The 19,570-nt window shown below is 40.4% G+C and overlaps 1 protein-coding gene across 1 annotated transcript in view; it reads right to left on the bottom strand.

Moving 5' to 3' along the window:
- Window positions 1-19,570, bottom strand: part of WDR70 (WD repeat domain 70) — a 270,216-nt gene that overhangs the window by 45,696 nt on the left and 204,950 nt on the right. The window contains exons 11-12 of the mRNA XM_043887199.1: window positions 4,235-4,334; window positions 738-822 (exon numbers count right to left, since the gene is read on the bottom strand). Of these exons, the coding sequence (XP_043743134.1) occupies window positions 738-822; window positions 4,235-4,334 (185 nt within the window). The remainder of the gene's footprint in view (window positions 1-737; window positions 823-4,234; window positions 4,335-19,570) is intronic.

A 19,570-nucleotide genomic window follows, 5' to 3' on the forward strand; every position in this document is an offset into this window, starting at 1 on the left:
CTGGCTTGATCTCCTTGCAGTCCAAGGAACCCTCAAGAGTCTTCTCCAGCAACACAGTGCAAAAGCATCAATTCTTTGGTGCTCAGCCTTCTTTATGGTCCAACTCTCACATCCATATATGACTAGTGGAAAAACCACTGCTTTGACTAGATGGACCTTTGTCAGCAAAAGGATGCCTCCACTTTTTATTATGCTGTCTAGGTCTGTCATAGTTTTTCTTCCAAGGAGCAAGCAACTCTTAATTTCATGGCTGCAGGCATTGTCTGCAGTGATTTTGGAGCCCAAGAAAATAAAATCTGTCACTATTTCCACTCTTTCCCCATCTATTTGCCATGAAGTGATGGGATCAGATGCCATGATTTTAGTTTTTTGAATGTTTAATGTTATGAGGATTCAAATTTTAAAATAAAGACAGGCCTACTCTGTCATCTATTAAAAGAACAATCCTTGAAAATGTTTTCACTATCCCAAGACCCTATGTGTGCATACAATGTATATATTCACACACACAAACACATGAACATACATCATTTCAACTTCAAAAATAAAATCTTAAATTCTGAAGAACATACAAAATGAAAGGAAAAATAAAATGCACCTTTCAAAAAACCTATTTCAATCATTCTCTAGTCCCTTTTCTAGATGATCTAAGACATATACCATAAGTTAACATGAAGATGAAGAAGTTACTTTACAATTCTCCTGTGCTTATCAAATATTAAAAAGATGCTACTTACATTGGGAACATTGTGGGAAGACCCGAGGCAGAAAAGAGTGGCTTATTAAACTGTCGGATGTCCCATAATTTTAATGTATCATCACCTGATAGAGGAATGAGAAGAAAAAAAAAGACAGAAAATAAATTTTGCCCAAAAAAAAGAACAAGTTCCATGTTTAGAATTTGCTAAACTTAGTATATAACTTTAAGCACAGGACAGGTGAGAGGAGGTGGGGGAGGGAGGGAGGGAGGGAGAAAGGAAAGAGGCAGGAGGGAAGGAAGAAGGAAGGGGATGCATATAACATGTTTTACTGTTTAACTGGGGAGCCTGAGAGCAGGAGTTGTGAGAACAGTAGAAAGGTACAGGATAATGAACTAGCCTCCTAGAAATTACTTTCCAGATTGATGTAGCATCTGTAGGCTAGGAGGAACCCTGGAGAATCTTCTCTAAAGAGTGACTGTCTGTGAAGCAGATGGTAGTTTCCCTGTGGTGTATTTGTGCAAAACTTGACTTCTTAAGAAGATATTAATTTAACAACTATCAGGACTGAAAATAGTGCAATTCACAACAGATTCTTTTTCCCACTTGTGTGTGGGTGAAACTATCCATTAACATTAATGAGGGTGAGCCATGTGATTCCATTCCCTGCAGGGTAACTCGATCTGTGCCTCTCATTCTTCACTTTGCTGGGGAGTACAGCTTTTCCAAGCCATTTAAAGTATAATGAATATTCTTTAAAGAATCACTTTTGAAATATTTCTATAAGGCTACTAACTAATTCCTGTCCATAATGAAAGCCAGAACTCTTATAGGTAATACATTTGCTATTCTTGCTCCCCAGTGTCCACAGCTAAGACCTGTCTCAATCCCTGGGGTCCAATAAGGAATTAGTATCAGATGCAAGTGAGGTGAGCGGAGAGGTCAATAAAAATCCTCATTCTTTCTCCTTAGATCCTACCTCTGAAATCCAACTTTTGGCAGGTGCACTAATCCACAACTGGCTAGAGAAGCACAACGTGCTTATACTGGAAGAAATTGGTAACATCCACGTTTTTGCTTTCAGCCTCTTTAAAAGAAGTTATCCATCCTCACAATCCTCAAACAAACAGAAAACATTAATCTGTATTAAACAGTTTAGCTAGCCTGGCAGGTTCTGCAGCTAGCAGGAGCACCTCACAACACCCTGGGGACTCTGCCGAACAGAGAAACATCCATCTGGCATATTCTATACATCCAGGAAAGAAAATGATGGACTACAGCAGACATGTTCTGCTGATGACATGTTACCCAATAGCTAGTATAGGGTGGAAGGGGAAAGGAAAGATTATCACTAAAATGTCTTTGACTGAAATGGAATTAATCTCATACTTATAAGGCAGTAATAGCCAACTGAGTAGGGCTGACCTATTTCAAACTCTACAGGAAGAATTTTTAAAGTATGCTCCTCTCTTATTCCCCTTGTCTCTCCCCACTCTACCCGGGAGATTTGGATGTACCACTCTAGAGATGGAAGAATGAGTTACTGTGAGAATTTTCAAGTAGTGCACTTACCATTTTAAAAACCTTCCTGGAGATTCAGATATACTCTTGGGCTAAAAATCACTGCTTGTAAGTAAAGAATATAGCGCGTGCATATGTGCTAAGCTACTTCAGTCGTGTCCGACTCTTTGTGACCCTATGGACCATAGTCCCCCAGGCTTCCTATCCATGGAATTCTCTAGGCAAGAATACTGGAGTGGGTTTGCCATGCCCTCCTCCAGGGGATCTTCCTGACCCAGGGATTGAACCTGCGTCACTTATGACTCCTGCCCTGGCAGGTGGGTTCTTTACCACTAATGCCACCTGGGAAACCCACAAAGAATAGAGTATATAGTATTAATTAAGAGTCATCTGAGGAATCAGATAGCAGGTTAGACAACAAGATCCTACTGTATAGCACAGGGAACTCTGCTGAATGTTATGTGGCAGCCTGGATGGGAGGGGAGTTTGGGGGAAAATTGATATATGTATATGTATGTTATCCACCTGATACTATATGTATATGTATGTTATCCACCTGATACTTGTTATCCACCTGAAACTATTACAACATTGCTAATCGGTTATATTCCAATACAAAGTAAAAAGTTTTTTAAAACAAAACAAAAAATAGGTTAGAACTGCCAAACCAAAATATATATATTTTTATGCAATCCATTTTGCCATGTATACCATAAATAGAAAATACATGTACATGTGCTCTGATTTTTAAAATTACATGAGGGTAAAATATATAAGGCTTCCTGGGAAGAAAGAACTGGAATGGACTCCCCAAGGGTAAAGGAACAAGGACCAGTTAAACTAAGTGGAAAGCCGTGCTACGTCTGTCTTCCTTGCTTTCACTAAACACTATCAGTTCAGTTCAGTTGCTCAGTCATGTCCAAACCTTTGCAACCTCATGGACAGCAGCACGCCAGGCCTCCCTGTCCATCACCAACCCCCAGAGTTTACTCAAACTCATGTCCATTGAGTCGGTGATGCCATCCAACCATCTCATCCTCTGCCGTCCCCTTCTCCTCCCGCCTTCGATCTTTCCCAGCACCAGGGTCTTTTCTTCTTTCAGGAAAGGAACTCTGTTGTGAGGTCCACAGTTTATACCAAGCACCTAGTACAATGCTTAGCTCAGAGTGGTGACTCAACATACAGAAGTTATGTGAAAATGAAAGATGTGAATAAACTATGTGAGAGAATAAATATAACATTGCTAGATTCATTTGGTCTATGGAATAAAGACTAAATCCTTTATGTGATATTTAAGGTCATCTATAACATGGCTCCAACCTACTGAAGCCTGATTCTCTCCTCTCCCCAAAAATAGGCCTACTAGAAGAGTCTCAGGCACACCCCACACTTCCCCCTAACGCTTTGTTCATAAGCTATCTTTACTATTCTCTTATTTCCTTGTATACCACTTATTCATTTGAGAAAGATTTAGCAAAAAGTTGGAAACAACCTACATTCAACCATGTAAGTGTGGATAAGTAAACTTGTCAATACAATATGATCACAGTGGATTACATAACTATTTAAAAAATAACATCCAGATATACAACTTTTATTAACTAAATTGAGTTAGTGTTCAAACTGAAAAAAAATCAATGGTCGGCAAATAGAAGAGCTTGAAATATCAGACCCAGAACTATAAAATAATATAGAAAGAATATAGAATATCATCTACACAATTCCATAATGTCAGAGGTCATCCTCGGAGGTTCCAAACACTGATGAAATTTGGAGGTAAAATTGAAACTTGGGCAAAAAAGTACATATTTTCTAAATTTTACCTGGTAATTTCCAATAAAATAATACTGCCATGCTGAAAATGCATTGTAATGAAAAAAACTAGACTGGCAAAGGCCATTAACAAAAGCACAGCTAGCTTTACTAAGTGCTAAGATATTAGTGTGATCTTTGTCAGCGCTAAATATGATCATTTTATATATAGAAATGCATCAAGAAGAAAGCTTTTAACCTACCTCCACGAGAAGCAAGGACAGTACCATCATAGGAAAAAGTCACGCAAGAAGTATCTGTGCCTGGGTCATGAGCTTGTTTATAGTGGAACTTCGGATGAACCTGTTTGCAAAGACAAGCAAAGTGCTAACTTCTTATCTGAATCCCAATCAGAACAGTTTTGTGGCAAGAATATTTTATTTTATCATCCAGAAAATGATACATAATAGCTATAATTTCATCTGAATATAGGTTTTCTTAAATTCTGGAAAAATTCAAAGGGCTTTTAAAACATCCATTTGCTTTAATAGGAGAAAGGAAGAGACAAGGTTAAAGTTCTGGTAGGAGGTATTTTTCAGACTGCCTCAGCAAGCTCTGAGCAACACAAGATTAGCCCCACACTTCGTTCTTCTTCTTATACTTATAAAGTTTTAGGGACCATTTCCTATGGTTATCTGAATGAATAAATATAAATAAAAATTACTAATGAATATATTATTAACTCAAAAATATCATCGTATTCCTAGTACATGTCAGGCACCGTGCACACAGTTGTAAGTCTTGAGCATCTTTAGTGCACATGGAGGATCACATGTAGGATAAGGCTGTGGATAATGATGACAGCTAGCCTTACTCATGCTTACTATATCCGAGGCACTATATCCTTCACTATCTTCTGCCTATGGTGTTCTCAATTACTCTACAAGATTACCTTCATTTTACAGATTAGAAAACTAAGCACAGAGAATTAAGTACCTGTACCTAATGGAAGTTCTTGACTTAAATTCTTACTTATGACCTTACTAATACTGCTAACTATATTATTTATATATCACCTCTTTTACAAAACTGTTATTTCTTGTATCACCAAATGTGTGACTGGGCCTCTGGCAAAAATAACGATGATTAAGCGACTTGAAGCATTTAGTCAGATACGTAGTTCTATTTGAGATCAATGATTGCAATAATGTAACTCTAGATATAGGAAGAAGAAACAAGAAGAAATATTTTTCCTGGACTATAAAAGACTAGTAAGACAGGTAGGTGACCCAGAGACTTGGCTACTGTTAGCAGCTTACCAAGTGGTGCAGTGCTAAGGAATCTGCCTGCCAATGCAGGAGATGCAAGAGACGGGTTCAATCTTGCATGCAAGTGATGGGTTCGATCTTGCATGCAAGTGATGGGTTTGATCACTGGGTCAGGAAGATCTCCTGGAGTAGGAAATGACAACCCACTCCAGTATTCTTGCCTGGGAAATCCTCTGTACACAAGAGCCTGGCAAGTTACAGTCCATGGGGTTGCAAAGAGTCAGACACAACTGAAGTGACTGAATATGCACATATAATATACCAATCAGGTGGGATACAGAACATTAAAAGGTACAGAACCCACAGTAGTCATATCATATAAACTTCAGCATGAACCCAAGAGCAAGGCAGTTTCATTTTGATTGAGATTTTTATATCAAATATGCTCTTCAATTATTAACTTCACTTTGTTCAGTCACTAAGTATGTCCAACTAGGTGACCCCATGGACTCCAGCATGCCAGGCTTCCCTGTCCTCCACTGTCTCCCAGAGTTTGCTCAAGTTCATGTCCATTGAGTCAGTGATGCTATCTAAACATCTCAACCTCTGCCACCTTGTTTATTGTGGAATTTAGGATGAACCTGTTTGCAAAGACAAGCAAAGTGTTAACATCTCATCTGAATCCAGACAAGAATAGTTGTAGCAGGAATAGTTTATTTCATCATACAGAAATGATATATAACAGCTATATATAAATCTTAATTTCACCTGAAGATAGTTTTTTTTATTCTGGAAAAAACTTCAAAAGGCTTTTAAAATATCCATTTACTTCACTTTAACCAATAAAAAAAGTTTTATTCCATGAAATAAACTGGATAACCAGAGGAGATCTTAAATTTGCATAAAACATCAATATATGGACAATCTGCAATGAAAAATACCCCCACATTTTGAAAACAAAGTCAAAGTGATTGAAAAACACTTCTGGTATAATATGGGAAATCTAAAACTACAACTTCTCCTTTAACACCTTTTATAATCATCACAGGCAAAGTACATCATTCTTTAAGGAAGTTGAGATTGTTAGCTCCTTTATATAGGCTTCCTATTCTTAGAAGTGCCTTATGTTAGACCTGGAGAACATCAAGTTTCAAATACTCACAGAGATGGGAAATGCAAACACAAAAACCTAGGTTTTTTTTTTTTTTTGCCGAACTGCCCTTTCTTTAATTTTTTTATTTATTTATTTTTTTTCTTTTTCTGTGTCTCTTTTTCTGTTTTGCATATAGGGTTATCGTTACCATCTTTCTAAATTCCATATATATGTGTTAGTATGCTGTAATGTTCTTTATCTTTCTGGCTTACTTCACTCTGTATACTGGGCTCAAGTTTCATCCATCTCATTAAAACTGATTCAAATGGATTCTTTTTAATGGCTGAGTAATATTCCATGGTGTATATGTACCCAACTCCCTTATCCATTCATCTGCTGATGGGCATCTAGGTTGCTTCCATGTTTAAAGGCCCTCTCTGAGATCACACGGTACAAACTTCCAACTGGTAAAGTCACCCTTTCTGAGAAGATGGCCACAGAGCCTCCAGCAGTGAGGACTCATTATGACACAAGCAACATCAGTGCATTTGTCTGGGTGGCTCTAATTGTAACACCTTTCTTAAACTGGGTCCAAGACTCCCTTCCTTCTAACATCTCCTTGTGAGTCCTGGTCCTGCCTTCTTTGGCTATGCTAATCCGAGTTTTCCCTCTCTAACAGAGACTGTCAAATTCTCAAAGAAAAATAGGACGTCTTCCTCATAGTCTTAAATATACCATTTTCTGTAATTTCTAAATAATCCAAATACTCTATGGTGGTAACCATAGAGTAAACCATGTAAACCATGAGTTTACATCCAGCAGATTCCAATAACTTTCCATCGCTCTAGTATATATCTATTAATGCAAGAGGAAAGACAGCCCTCAAAGCATCAAAACATGCTTTGTAATTAATAAAAGCAGTGGAATAAACTATCTTAAATCAGAGAATTTAAATAAATTGCTAGGCTGAAAACTGGGGAAAATTCAGTAGAAAGAAAACTGGTCCTAAAGCCAAGTCAACCTGACCTAAAAGCTCAGCTTACTACATTCTAGTTTGACTGTGGTCAACAGGCTTAATTTTTCTGTTCCATATTATATAGTTTACTAATCTTGCAAATAACATGCCCTACACATCTTCCCACTCTTACTCTTTTCCTCCAACTCCCAAAGAGACTGAGTTGCATTTAACCTACTATCTCCCTGCCTTGTGTACACAGCACACATTTATTCAGTCTGTAGTGGGCACCTCCTCTCAGAAAGTTGCTGAAATGCAACTATGCTACCAAAAATCAAACTCTGAGAGCAAGATGAGACAAATGTTAGGCTAGCTAACACACTAGGTGTACTAACATTTAACTGTCCTTTCAAATCTACTCCTAGGTCCCCCTAAATAGATAGGGGATTCAACAGATTCACTGAGAATCTATTTTTAAGCTTAGTTATAATCAAGCTTAAAAATAGCTGGAGTGCGAAGTCAAGTGGGCCTTAGGAAGCATCACCACGAACAAAGCTAGTGGAAGTGATAGAATTCCAGTTGAGCTATTTCAAATTCTAAAAGAGGATGCTGTTAAAGTGCTGCACTCAATATGCCAGCAAATTTGGAAAACTCAGTAGTGATCACAGGACCGGAAAAGGTCAGTTTTCATTCCAATCCCAAAGAAAGGCAATGCCAAAGAATGTTCGAACTACTGCACAATTGCATGCATCTCACACATTAGCAAAGTAATGCTCAAAATCCTCCAAGCTAGGCTTCAACAGCACACGAACTGAGAACTTCCAGATGTTCAAGCTGGATTTAGAAAAGGCAGAAGAACCAGAGATCAAGTTGCCAACATCCACTAGAACATAGAAAAAGCAAGAGAATTCCAGAAGAACATATACTTCTGCTTCATTAACTATGCTAAAGCCTTTGACTATGTGGATCACAACAAACCGGAAAATTCTTCAAGAGATGAGAATACCAGACCACCTGACCTGTCTCCTGTGAAATGTGTATGCAGGTCAAGAAGCAACAGTTAGAACCTGACATGGAACAACAGACTGGTTCAAAATTGGGAAAGGAGTATATCAAGGCTGTATATTGTCACCCTGCTTATTTAACTTATATGCAGAGTACATCATGAGAAACGCTGGGCTGGATGAAGCACAAGCTAGAATCAAGATTGCCAGGAGAAATATCAATAGCCTCAGATATGCAGATGACACCACCCTTATGGCAGAAGGCAAAGAGGAACTAAAGAGCCTCTTGATGAAAGTGAAAGAGGAGAGTGAAAAAGCTGGCTTAAAGCTCAACATTCAGAAAACTAAGATCATGGCATCTGGTCCCATCACTTCATGGAAATAAATGGGGAAACAGTGAGAGAATTTATTTTCTTGGGCTCCAAAATCATTGCAGATAGTGACTGCAGCCATGAAATTAAAAAAACACTTGCTCCTTGGAAGAAAAGCTATGACCAACCTAGACAGCATAAAAAAAGGAGAGACATTACTTTGCCGACAAAGGTCCATCTAGTCAAAGCTCTGGTTTTTCCAGCAGTCATGTATGGAAGTAAGAGTTAGACCACAAAGAAAGTTGAACGCTGAAGAATTGATGCTTTTGAACTGTGGTATTGGAGGAGGCTCTTGAGAGTCCCCTGGACTGCAAGGAGATCAAACCAGTCAATCCTAAAGGATATCAGTCCTGAATATTCACTGGAAGGATTAATGCTGAAGCTCCAAAACTTTGGCCACTTGATGCGAAGAACTGACTCATTTGAAAAAACCCTGATGCTGGGAAAGACTGAAGATGGAAAGAGATGTGGACAACAGAGGATGAGATGGTTGGATGGCATCACTGACACAATGGACATGAGTTTCAGTAGGCTCTGGGAGCTGGTGATGGACAGGGAAGCCTGGCGTGCTGCAGTCCATGGGGTCACAAAGAGTTGGACACAACTGAGCAACTGAACTGAATTGAACTGAAGTAAAGGTACCACATATCTTGCATCATCTGTCAACCTAGCATCTCATTAGTGTTTCTTCCATAAATAACAATGTGATAACCTACCTTCCAGAAGGAGAGCTGCAATTAAAAAATCCTGGGAAACAAGAGCTGCACTATTATAACACAAAATAAAGCAGCTTCTATCTGTAAGGTTCTAGAAAATTTCATTAATTCTTAGAGGTGATAAAGACAGTGATTAAATAGTAACTAAAATGGGAAAGTCTTTTTGAAATGTCTAGCCTAGTGCCTGCATATGACGGTCAGTCAATTTAACATGTGCTCCTACTTCTTAATTTCTGAGCACCAAAGCCTAGTACATTAATTCCTTGATCAAGGATAAAAAAACATTTGCAATAGAGTCAGGGAGGCTAAGTGGTTAGTCCCACAGTCTGGTGTCAGACGACTCAAGTATGAATTCTAGCTCTACCACTTATCAGCTATCTAACAGTCTGGAAAAAGGAGGATCAATAACACTACCTACCCCATGGGGTTATTGTGAAGATAAAATGAGAAAGTTCAGGTCAAGTCCTTAGAAAGAAGACTAACAATCAATAAGTGCTGGCTAATAATAATGGGATTGGGAACCTGCTGTGTTCCAAGCACTGTGCTAGGTGCATGAAATAGCCTATTTCTATTCCTCATGCAAATCCTGCAAAGTAGGTACATTTTTCACTTCATGGGTAAGGGAACAGATTCAGAGAGGACGAGCAATCATTCCAGGCTTGAGGTCAGTGCCAGGGCTCATGCCACCCTGGTTGAATTTCAAAATCGTATCTATTTACCTTGAAATTGCTTGATAAAGAAAAACTGTGAAAATATATTGTATCACCTTTAAAACAGAGTTTGAAAGCAGTAAGCATTCTTTCAGCAGCCTTTCTCAAGAGCTCAATTTTGTGCTCAGAAACATTTCTTCTGCCCCTCAAATCAAACCAAGAATAAAATCTTTTTTTAATTAAAAAAAAAAGAAAAGACTGGGAAAGATTGAGGGCAGGAGGTGAAGGGGATGACAGGATGAGATGGTTTGATGGCATCACCAACTGTATCACTGACTTGGAGGACATGAGTTTGAGCAAGCTCCAGGAGTTGGTGATGGACAGGGAAGCCTGGCGTGCTACAGTCCATGGGGTTGCAAAGAGTCAGACAGAACTGAGTGACTGAACTGATAATCAAGCAATTCCAATCAATTTTATATTTTCAATCTCATGTTAGGGTTACTTGTTATACCAGTATTAAAAATGTTCCAGGATTCTTTTAAATGCCAAGAGTAAACAACAGAATAAATATAGATCGGTGCATGCAAGCATGTGTGCTTAGCTGTTCAGTCATGTCCGACTCTCTCAACCTCATTGACTGTAGCCCAACAGGCTCCTCTGTCCATGGGATTCTCCAGACAAGAATACTAGAGTGGGTAGCCATTCCCTTCTCCAGGGGTTCTTCCCCACCCAGGGATCAAACTCAGTTTTCCTGCATTGCATGCAGATTCTTTACCCTCTGAGCCACCAGGGAACCCCCAAATGCAGGCCTAGACTGAATATAATTTCCTCCTGTTTCTCTGACTTTTGGGATATATAATAAGGATTATGAGAATAATGTATACAAAAGTACAGGAACTGTCATATAAAGGTACTTTTCAGTTCCCTATTCTCATTTAAGTCTTCATTTCAATTAGAGAAAATTAGACAATAAAACCTCCCCCAAAGATTCTGCAATAGTCTAATTAATATACTGTATGAACATGGCATTCCTAGGGTAGAAGAGATGGGCAGACAACAAAGGTACTGCTTAATATCTACAATCAAAAAAAGACAGAAATAGAGAAGCAGGAGGCTGAGGATGGTCATTTCAATAAAAAAAATCATGATCTCTTGCTCTATTCCCATATCTGAACCTATTTTCAGATCAGAAACCAATTGACTATAGAGGTAGCCAGATTCCTAAGAGGACAGACAGTGCTCCTCAGTGGGGCAGTAATTCTCGTCCTTCCAAAAAGGGACTGTTGACTATAGACTGAATAAAGTAGTAGTCCCAACTGTAGCCACCATGCTAACTGGGATAGCAGTATAGCTAGAGCAGATTAATAAAGCCTTGGGTTGACTTGGGCTCAAGGAGTTCCCATTGGCCTGGCCAAAGTTTTCTAAGATCTACACTGCAGTCTGAGATTCTTCTCAGCCAGCCCTCCTTCATTGCTTCCCTCTTTCCTTCATAGGCATCAGATCTGGATCAGCACCTGATTCTCTCCAGCTCCCCATACACTTTTCCCTTACAGGAGATTTGGCAACAAATCTTTTACCCCTCTAATGCTGCCTTAACATTTGCTTCTCTGAGAACCCTACCTAACAGAAGACATTAGCAAACAAGACACAAGCGGAGACTTATAAAGGCATATAGGTGAGGACTTGCTTTCTTGCTGCTTTTGGAACCTAGCCACCTTGTAAAAAATTGCAAGATGCTTTCTGGATGACCAGGGACACGTGTCCAGTCATCCCCACAGCACCAGCGGATAGCTAGCCAATAGCTGGATATGAGGGTGAGGCTGGTCTAGAATACCCAGCCTTAATGGAGTGGTTAGTTAAGTGCAGATGCAATAGAGAAGCCAAGCCAGTTCAGACCAGAAGATCTGCCCCCGACCCAGAGAATTGTGAGAAATAATGAATGCTTGTTGTTTTAAACTACTAAGTTCTAGGGGAGTTTGTTATGCAGCAAAAGCTAACTGATGCAACACATGAAGGATGTGAACAAGGCAGAGCAGACAGTAAGCATTATACATGTCTATCATTATTATGAGTCAGGTGATTCTATAGCAGCATTAATAAAGTTTTAAGAAGGTTAATTCTTGCTTCCCTGCCTTAGCACTCTACCAGATAATGTTCATCATAAACTAGTCCTACAAACCTGCAATTAAAATTAATTCAACTGTATCATATCTGTACTTTATATAATCATTACACTCCCCCTTTGCCTTTTTGAATCTGCCTGTGAGAACAAAAGTTCTCTCTAGTAATGTTTCTTAACCCTTGCTGGCATTGCTTGAGATGATTATTGTCTCTAGATAGTTGCACAGTGTTTTCATCCAGTTGCAGCCATCTCTTCTATATATTCTTTGACACTAAGACAATGATTCCAGAAGACAATATTAGAGTAAGAGAGGTGAATACTTGGAAGTAGCTCATTCATGGAAAACAGACGGGAGGGTTGTGTGCTTAAATTGCTTTTCTTTATGTTACCAGATGAATAACATTTCTGATCTTTTCTTTCAAGTAGGTCAGCTTCAGATTATTTGTTTCCCAGGCCCATCATCTGAACTCTAAGAACCCCAATGAGTCTTAGAACACAGCATAATATGTAATATCATGGTGCTTACAAGATGAACACACTCAATAAATATAGCAAATGAGACCCTGAACTTTTGAGCATGTTTCAAGGAAACAACATATTTCATACCAAGTTGACAGTTTCCAAGTTCATAAATTTTTTTAAAAAGATAATTATATTCCAGCCAAGATGTTTTCCCCTTTCCTCATTCTTTTCCTCTCTCTACCTCTCTCCCTTTATTTTTTCAAAATAAAGACAAAGGCAATGATATCTGACAAAGGTTTCTGGAAAGTCCATTTGTCATCTCTCATAAAATAGTGTGATAATAAAATTTTTAGGATCCATATTTACAACGTCAACCACATTTACCGAGGACCCATTATACACACAACATAGAGATAACAAATGAAGAGACAGTGTAGAATTTTCTTAAAATGATTCACAAGTTGGGAAAGGAGAAGAAACACTTAAGACCTCTTATTCTTTCATAAAACATTTCCTGAATCAAACATACGCCAGGTTTAAAGGGCATCAAAATGACTAAGAACTGACTTCTGCCATAATGAGGACACTCACGGGAGGGGTGAGGGGAGGGGAGACACCAAGAGAAGGGAGGGAGGGAGGAAGTGAGAGGGAGCATGTATGACCAGAGCTGAACTTTTCAGCAGGATTCTCCACTCTCAGTCCAGGTTCACTGTTGCAACCACTGTGATTTCAGAAAACAGTTATGACCTTAGCATTTATTCTTCAACTGTATTTGGCAAAGAGATAGCCCAGCCTCCATCCCTCACTGGACAATGCTGCAGTTTCACGTTGTTTGGTCATCTGAGACCAGGTGAAGGCAGTGCACCACTACCTAGGGCTCTGTCCGAGGACCAGCTGGAAGCTGCAGCTGCAGAAGGCTCAGCCACTGAGCTCCATGAGTCACGGGCAGAACATGATGCCACTGCTCTGGAATCTTCTGGCTCCCCATGTGCTTGCAACTTGAAATTCAAGGTGTTTACTTTAGTCTATAAAACAAACCCCTTATGGCTCGGGCACAAGTTACCTTCACATTAATCTCCCTTCTTATAAACCCGAGCTGAGATCAGCTGGTATCCCAGTTAGGCACTCGAGATTTATGCTTCAGAAATCTGGATGCAAATAAATGTTAGAGCCCTGCAAAAAACTCCTGCTTTCAGAATTGCAAGAAAGCATGAAATGAAACTTTGGACTTTGATACTCCATTTCTAACCTCTGAGACATCACACAGAATCATTTAAAGATGGGGCTGTTATCTTATTAAAGCTTTTAAATATCTGGTATATTTTACTATTGTAATTTTAAGCAACATATAACTTTACTGGGGGAAAAAATGAGGCTAATACAGAATCTCATATGATATTTTGTAGCTCTCTAAATGAGGATACACCCATGTCACCAAGAGGAAAGATTTAAGAAGAAAGTCCCTCTAAAGAGAAGTCTCAAAGAAGGGTTTCCCAAAAGATGTTGTGTGTAACATCATCAGATCCAGGGGTGGGAGATGGGATGGGGGTCCTTCTGTAGCCAAGTAAGCCTGGGAAACCAGAGTTTATTTGCGAACTGTGGCCTTGTCTTGAAGATTCACAAGGCACATTAGCAGATTAAAAGCCAGAGTCTTTTAAGTAGTAGTCCTAGAATAAATCAACTTCTCTAACATTTCCAAAGCTTATTTCACTATGGAACCATTTTTTTTCCCCTCCTTCTTTTCAGAAAGTACTTACTAACATGAACAGAATTAACATTCTCTGGGTCTTAATTGGGGAAATATATATTTAGAGCAAGGGTCAGTAAACTTTTTCTGGAAAAGGCCAGACAGTAAATATTTTAGGCTTTGGGGACTGTAAAGTCTCTGTTGCAACTATTCACTTCTGCTGTGATGGTATGAGAGCAGCCACAGACAGTAAACAAATGGATGAGGCTGTGGTCCAACAAAACTTTATTTATAAAAAGAGGTGGCAGGCTGGATTCAGCCTGCAGTTTGCTGACCTTGGATCTACAGAGAAGAAAAATCTTTGGGAGAGGCACTCAATCTGTAAAAATCATTGTTACATAAACTAAAAAGGCTTCTTGTGACGCAACAATAATTTTAACTTGTAACACTAATGGTGATGGCGATAGTAATAATAATGACAGGTACATTTGCTGAACATGCTGCTACTTGATGCAACATGAAATTTTCTAATTTCATTCTTAAAACAAGCCTCCTGTAATTATCATCTCATTTAACAACCAAGAAAACTGAGGCTTAGTGAGGTCACTTACCCAAAGAATATGACTAATAAATACAGCAAAAATTGGAACCCTGATTCTAACTCCAGAAACTGTACTCCTTACTAAAACACTATTTTTTACTTATTTATATATCTATATTTACATTTGCAGCCGTGTTTTAAACTAGGCTGGTTTTGGGTTTGTATAGATTATTACTATAATAGCTCTAAATGAACTACATCTCCTTGCAGTCCCAGGAAGGGCAATGCAAGGAGAGAGGTGAATAACATAAAGTAACTTTTTTCTTCTTCAAACCTCACTTTTTTTTTTTTTACACTATCAGGGATTTCTGGGGGAAAAAATGCTATTACAAATTCCATCTAAGGCAGAAGCTAGCAGCCTTTCATCTATACAGGGGCAATGGAAATCACAAGCCAGTCATTTTTCAGCTCCTCTAGCCCTGGCCAATGGGATGTGGCACATGATAATACAGCTAATACAGTAAATGCTAAATTTATAGCATTTACTCTGAGCTAGACACTGTCCTAGGTGCATGGCATTAACCTCTTAAAATCCTTCAACAGCCTTATGAAATAAGCACTATTATATCTTTGTTTTTCAGGGAGCACATGGTGGTGCAAAAAGGTGAGGTCATGCGGTCAGTCAGCGGCAGAGCCAGGATTTGAACTCAACCAGCCTGGCTCCGGGGCTTGCACCTTTAACCACCACTATACTCATACATCCTCATGGCTCTCCTGACTTCAGGCTCCCTCAGCTCCGACCCCCATTTGCAACTAAGGTGGACTGGGATTCTGTGTAGCACCTTTGCTCTGTCCTTACTAAGCCAGTCCTCTCCTCAATCACCAACGGAATCTGAAGGTGAAAGGCAGGAAAGTGCAGCAAGAGAGTGAAGGAGGGCTAGAGGGTGAGCAAACACAACAGTTTTTTGGAAACAGATAAAGCCACTGTCCATAGTAGTAGTAGTAGCAGTAGTGAAGTCGCTCAGTCGTGTCCGACTCTTTGCGACCCCATGGACTATAGCCTACCAGGTTCCCCGTCCATGAGATTTTCCAGGCAAGAGTACTGGAGTGGGCTGCCATTTCCTTCTCCAGAGGATCTTCCCAACCCAGGGATTGAACCCAGGTCTCCCACATTGTAGACAGATGCTTTACCGTCTGAGCTACCAGGGAAGCCACTGTCCGTGACCAGACCTAATTCCAGGTCACTAGCTCAACTCAGCCCATAAGCAGACGCTGATAAGCCTTTACTCAAGAAGATCACACTGGGAGTCCCTGAAGTCATTTAAAGCTTGGTAAATAACGCAGGACACAACTGGCAATGAGGAGATCCTACTGACGGCTGTGATCCTGAGCTGCCCTTTGTGCGATGCTGCTGCCTTTTCGCATCCATCTTTATGCCTAAGCTTGGAGTAACAGGAGTTAGGATCTTAGACTGGCAATAGCACATAAAAAACACAAATGTGGACACAAGTGCAGCTTTCAATTCAGCTCTTTAATTGAAGAGGAACTTGAAAGACACTATGCCAACACCGGAAGCACGGTGCCGTGGAATGACCTGCCTAGACAGGAGGGAAAGCCCGGCGGTCCCCCCTTTGAAGTCCAGCTGCCTGAGATTCACTGGCAGCCGACCTTCAAAGAGAGCCGATGCTTCCTTCCCTCAGCCTGGCCGCCAAGCTTCCCGGGCAGCTGGGCAGATTTAGCCACTCTCTGCCCAGCTGTCTGTGAACTCTGGCAGCCAGTTCAAGTGAGGGATAGAGAGGTGGTGTGGGAGGGAGGGGGAGGAAGAGTGAGTGGTGGGGAGGAGGAGGGTGGCGGGCCCGGTGGCGCCAGGGCAAAGAGGATGCTGGGTCCCCTTGGAGCCAACTTTATCAATGTCAGTCAAAAGACCAAGCTTCCAAAGGGAGCCCAGTCCAGCACCACTACAAAGCAACAACTGGGTGAGCACAGAAATCTCAAATACTTCATCCTTCAAAAGCTGAGTGAATCTCAAATGCACTCTCCTACAGATGGCCCAGTTGCTGCAGAAAGCAGTCCACTCTAGACATAGTGACGCAGGGGACGAAGCTCAGGTCAAGAATCAAAAACGCACCATCCTTTACTAATTCTGATTTTCCAGCAGGGTGAGTTTATGCTTCTTGTGGACTTTCGGGGTTGTTTGCCCAGTTTGTTGTGGCAACCCTTCTGTTCCCCTGGCAGCCAATAGCTGAAACCACTTCTGTTTCTGGGCCTGTGTGGCAGATGCTTGGAGAAGACTGACACGTAGAACATAAACATCACCAGTGTGTTGTTAGGTTTATCCTCTGGAACCATATGCTTGAAACAGAAGATAGTGTGTGTTGTCAGCTGCAGGTGCAAAAGGGATACAGGACAGTTCTACTGGTGACAACGAACTTTCAGAAGAAGTCTATCCAAGAACCAGATCTTATGTTGGGTAAAGTGGGAGGCTATGAAAGTGACAGACATACAGTAAAACGGAAACAAAAGAACCGAAGGGTCGTGAACAGAGGAGTCAATTATCAGATCTGCACTTCAGATGGAGCCCTCTGGCAGCTACCTGGAGAGGAAGAGAGGAAGACTGGAAGCCAGAGTAAAAATCATGATCAATTTCATGAAGCCTTTCCTCTAGCTTTGCACAATTTGGTTAGGAAAGAAATGCAAGGATGAGCTTGTACTGAGCACCGTGACAATATGAGGGAAAGACCTAAGTATTCATATAGACTATTGTATTAAGTCACTACCTACAAACACATCCTCCTCCCTGCTCTTTAGATGTCTTCAAAACTGTATGACACAGCAGCCCAGCATTAAGTGCAATGATATCAAAGAAATACAATCCAGGACTTCCCTGGTGGTACAGTGGATAAGAATCTGCCTGTCAATGCAGGAGACACAGGTTTGATTCCTGGTCCAGGAAGGCCCCACGTGCCGTGGAACGACTAAGCCTGTGGGCCACAACTATTGAACCTGTGCTCGAGAGTCCAGGACCTGCAACTACTGAAACCTAAATATCTTGGAGCCAGTGCTCCACAAGAAGAGAAGCCGCCACAATGAGAAAACCCAAGCGCCACAACCAGAGAGTAGCCCTTGCTTGCACAACTAGAGAAAAGCCTGCACCACAATGAAGATCCAAAACAGCCAAAAATAATAAATAAAAACTACAAAAAAGAAGAAACACAATCCAAAACTTATTATCTGACTTTAAAAGTAATAACACTAAGCCTGTAGAAGGAGCACCAATGAATATTTGCTGAAATCAGTCCAACTTTTTCCACTTATTCTACAAATATTTATGGAATTCTTGCCATGTGCAGGGCACTATGCTAGGCGCTGCAGGTAACAGATTAGTATTAATAAAATGGCTCCTTTCTCTCCAGATCTGTCCAGAAATGGAAGCAAACATAAACATCTGTACTGCATTGTGCAATAAAAAATGATAGTATCCCCCAGTTATATAATAAACCCACAAAATAATGGTTAACTCTCCCATGGTAGTATACTGGTGATGGGTTGGAGGTGGAGGAAAGAGAAATCGGGGAAAGCCTGGTAGGAGGCTTGACTGTGCTCAAGGTTAAGGAGGAGATCACTAGGAATACGAAAAAGAGTTTTTTACTCCCCTAGATGACTCAGAATATAAAAGACTCAGAAGTGTGACACAGCACATAGCTTTTGGAACCACAGAAGGTACCACAAACAGATCTGTAGCCCATAAGACTGGACAGCAGGCGGTTAAATCATTAGTGGCTTTATATGCGTTACAGACAGTTTATCTGTACCCATGGGCAACGCTGAGCCTCTGAAGGGTTTTGAGGAGAGAGGGGTAATATGATCATATTTGTATTTTGAAAGATTACCCTGCAGTTGTAGGAAAGATAAACTGGAAAAGGGAAGACTGAGGGCAGGCAGAAAAGTTAAGACACACCTGCAGTGGTCCAAGTAGGAGCAGGTGGGGCCTGCAGTTGAGTGATGGAGGAGTATGTTCATCAATTTAAGTTGTAGTCAGTAACTTTGATATGGGCAGTTTTCCGTGCATATGTGAAGTGGACACAGCAAATACTGTGTACCTTGGGTAGAAACCTGACAATGAAAGAAGGAAGAGTTGAATAAGGCTTTTGTTAAACCAACTAAATAAGAAGCAGAAGCTTCAGTGTATTTTCTAGGAGCCAATAGGGATAAAAAGGATAAAAATACAGGAAAGGGAGTAACTGATAGAATTAAGTCTCAGAGGAAGCAGGAAGAATGTGATCAAGTGCACAGGTGGAAGGATTAGTGAGGAACTAGAAGAGAAAGACCTCTTCCTTGGAGACTTCAAGGAAGGAGGCTGAGAGACCAAGAAAGTCTGATTACAGAGACACATTTATACATAAGAGGGTGAAAAATCTGACAAAAGTCCAACCTAGGATCCTTACTTTCCCATGTGAAGAAGGAGAGTTGACTGAGTAGGGAGCAAGGGACTATAAAATGGACCAGAGAAGAGCTGGGAAAGTTTGAAAATACCCGATGAGATGAAATGACAGAGATAACTGAACAGGAAAAAGGAAGGGATTACCAAAGGCAATGAGGGCCAAGGAGAAAACATGTATCATAAACCTGGAATGGTAGCAACCTGAAAAACTGTGAGTTTTATCAGGCTGGACTACAGCTAGACTGAGGAAGCAAAAGAACCACATTTCTGGGGCTGCTGGGCAGTAAAC

This window comes from Cervus elaphus, chromosome 25 (assembly GCF_910594005.1).
Source record: "Cervus elaphus chromosome 25, mCerEla1.1, whole genome shotgun sequence".
NCBI classification, from domain to species: domain Eukaryota; kingdom Metazoa; phylum Chordata; class Mammalia; order Artiodactyla; family Cervidae; genus Cervus; species Cervus elaphus.